Raw genomic sequence first — 1,162 nt, 5'->3', positions numbered from 1 at the left:
CTCCACGGAACATTCGATGTATTCTAGAAATCCCCGCAGTAAACATTTAAGTCAGCAGCATGCAGAATTGACTGCTAAGCTTAAGACTATGGTAAGTGGTTGCATGATATTTCTTTAAATTTTGTACTTTTTCGTCCAATGTTTTTTTAAAAATAATAAGCCATTTTTGGTAGACTTGTACTAGTGCTTGATGTTTGTTCCTCTATAACTCTCGATTGCCTGGTCCGATTTTGATGAAATTTGGTACAGGTTCACGTCGCAAGTTTCAATTTGGGGTCGCAGAATTGGGCATTGCCTATTTTTGGTCTTAACGTGTCAGAGTCCAATAGATGAGTCATCATCATAAACCCTTGTATTACTTCTGCAAAAATAATTTTGTCTAAAAACCCCAATTCTTGGTAGATCTCTTGTTTTTTTTATAAAAGGTCAACTATTCTTTAAAGTCTTTGAGTGATTGCAACTAAAACCTGTTCTCTGTCCTTTTTATTACGTAAGACGTATCTAGGTAGCTTCTTTTCTATTTCGATAGGTACTATGTGAATTGCATGCATACGTACATGCGTCTCAGCTTGGGCAAAAGAGTCTGAGTGAGGTCTACAGTTCACAGAACTAGTAGTTTATACTGTTCGAATAGGACAGAAGAGTCCCTGTAACCCAGCAGTAGGCTACTACCGTTTGTTTGTATTTCCGCTTTGTTTAGAATACGAAGGAGTATCTAGCGCAGTGCCAGTCTCTCATCCAATCCGCCAAGACTGTGAATTCTGTCCAATCAAATTCCATTTTCAACCAGTCCAAATCCATTTTGAACCAATCAAATGCCATTCGCAACCCATCCAAATCAATTTTGAATCAATCAAATTCAAGTCTCAACCAGACCAAACCAATTTTGAACCAATCAAATTCAAGTCTCAACCAGACCAAACCAATTTTGAACCAATCATCCGTGCAATCTCACCCCATGCTGAGCCGAAAACGGCCAAGTCTGCTAGAAAACGAACTGGGCGCTAAAAAATCCTGCCGCGACCAGCATCGAACCCTGGGAGGTACGACGGACCAAAACCAGAGTGTCTGTGATAGCAACTTCTCACATGGCGCAATTCCTTCACTAGAACATGTTTCAACGCTGAACCATTCACACCCTGTAGGTTCTAAGAGTAATGCT

General features: G+C 40.1%; 1 protein-coding gene across 1 annotated transcript; it reads left to right on the top strand.

The window, feature by feature from the left end:
• Positions 1-6: 6 nt before the first annotated feature.
• Positions 7-1,154, top strand: LOC108254173 (the record flags this gene model as incomplete). Its single annotated transcript, XM_017449167.1, has 2 exons — positions 7-91; positions 701-1,154. Coding segments are annotated over exons 1-2 (529 nt in total), but the record flags the coding sequence as incomplete, so codon positions are not given.
• Between the last annotated feature and the right edge of the window lie 8 nt (positions 1,155-1,162).

This window comes from Diaphorina citri, unplaced genomic scaffold (assembly GCF_000475195.1).
Source record: "Diaphorina citri unplaced genomic scaffold, Diaci psyllid genome assembly version 1.1 scaffold15510, whole genome shotgun sequence".
Taxonomy (NCBI): domain Eukaryota; kingdom Metazoa; phylum Arthropoda; class Insecta; order Hemiptera; family Psyllidae; genus Diaphorina; species Diaphorina citri.
Note: the sequence above shows the minus strand (reverse complement) of the source record. Positions and strands in the feature narration are given on the sequence as shown.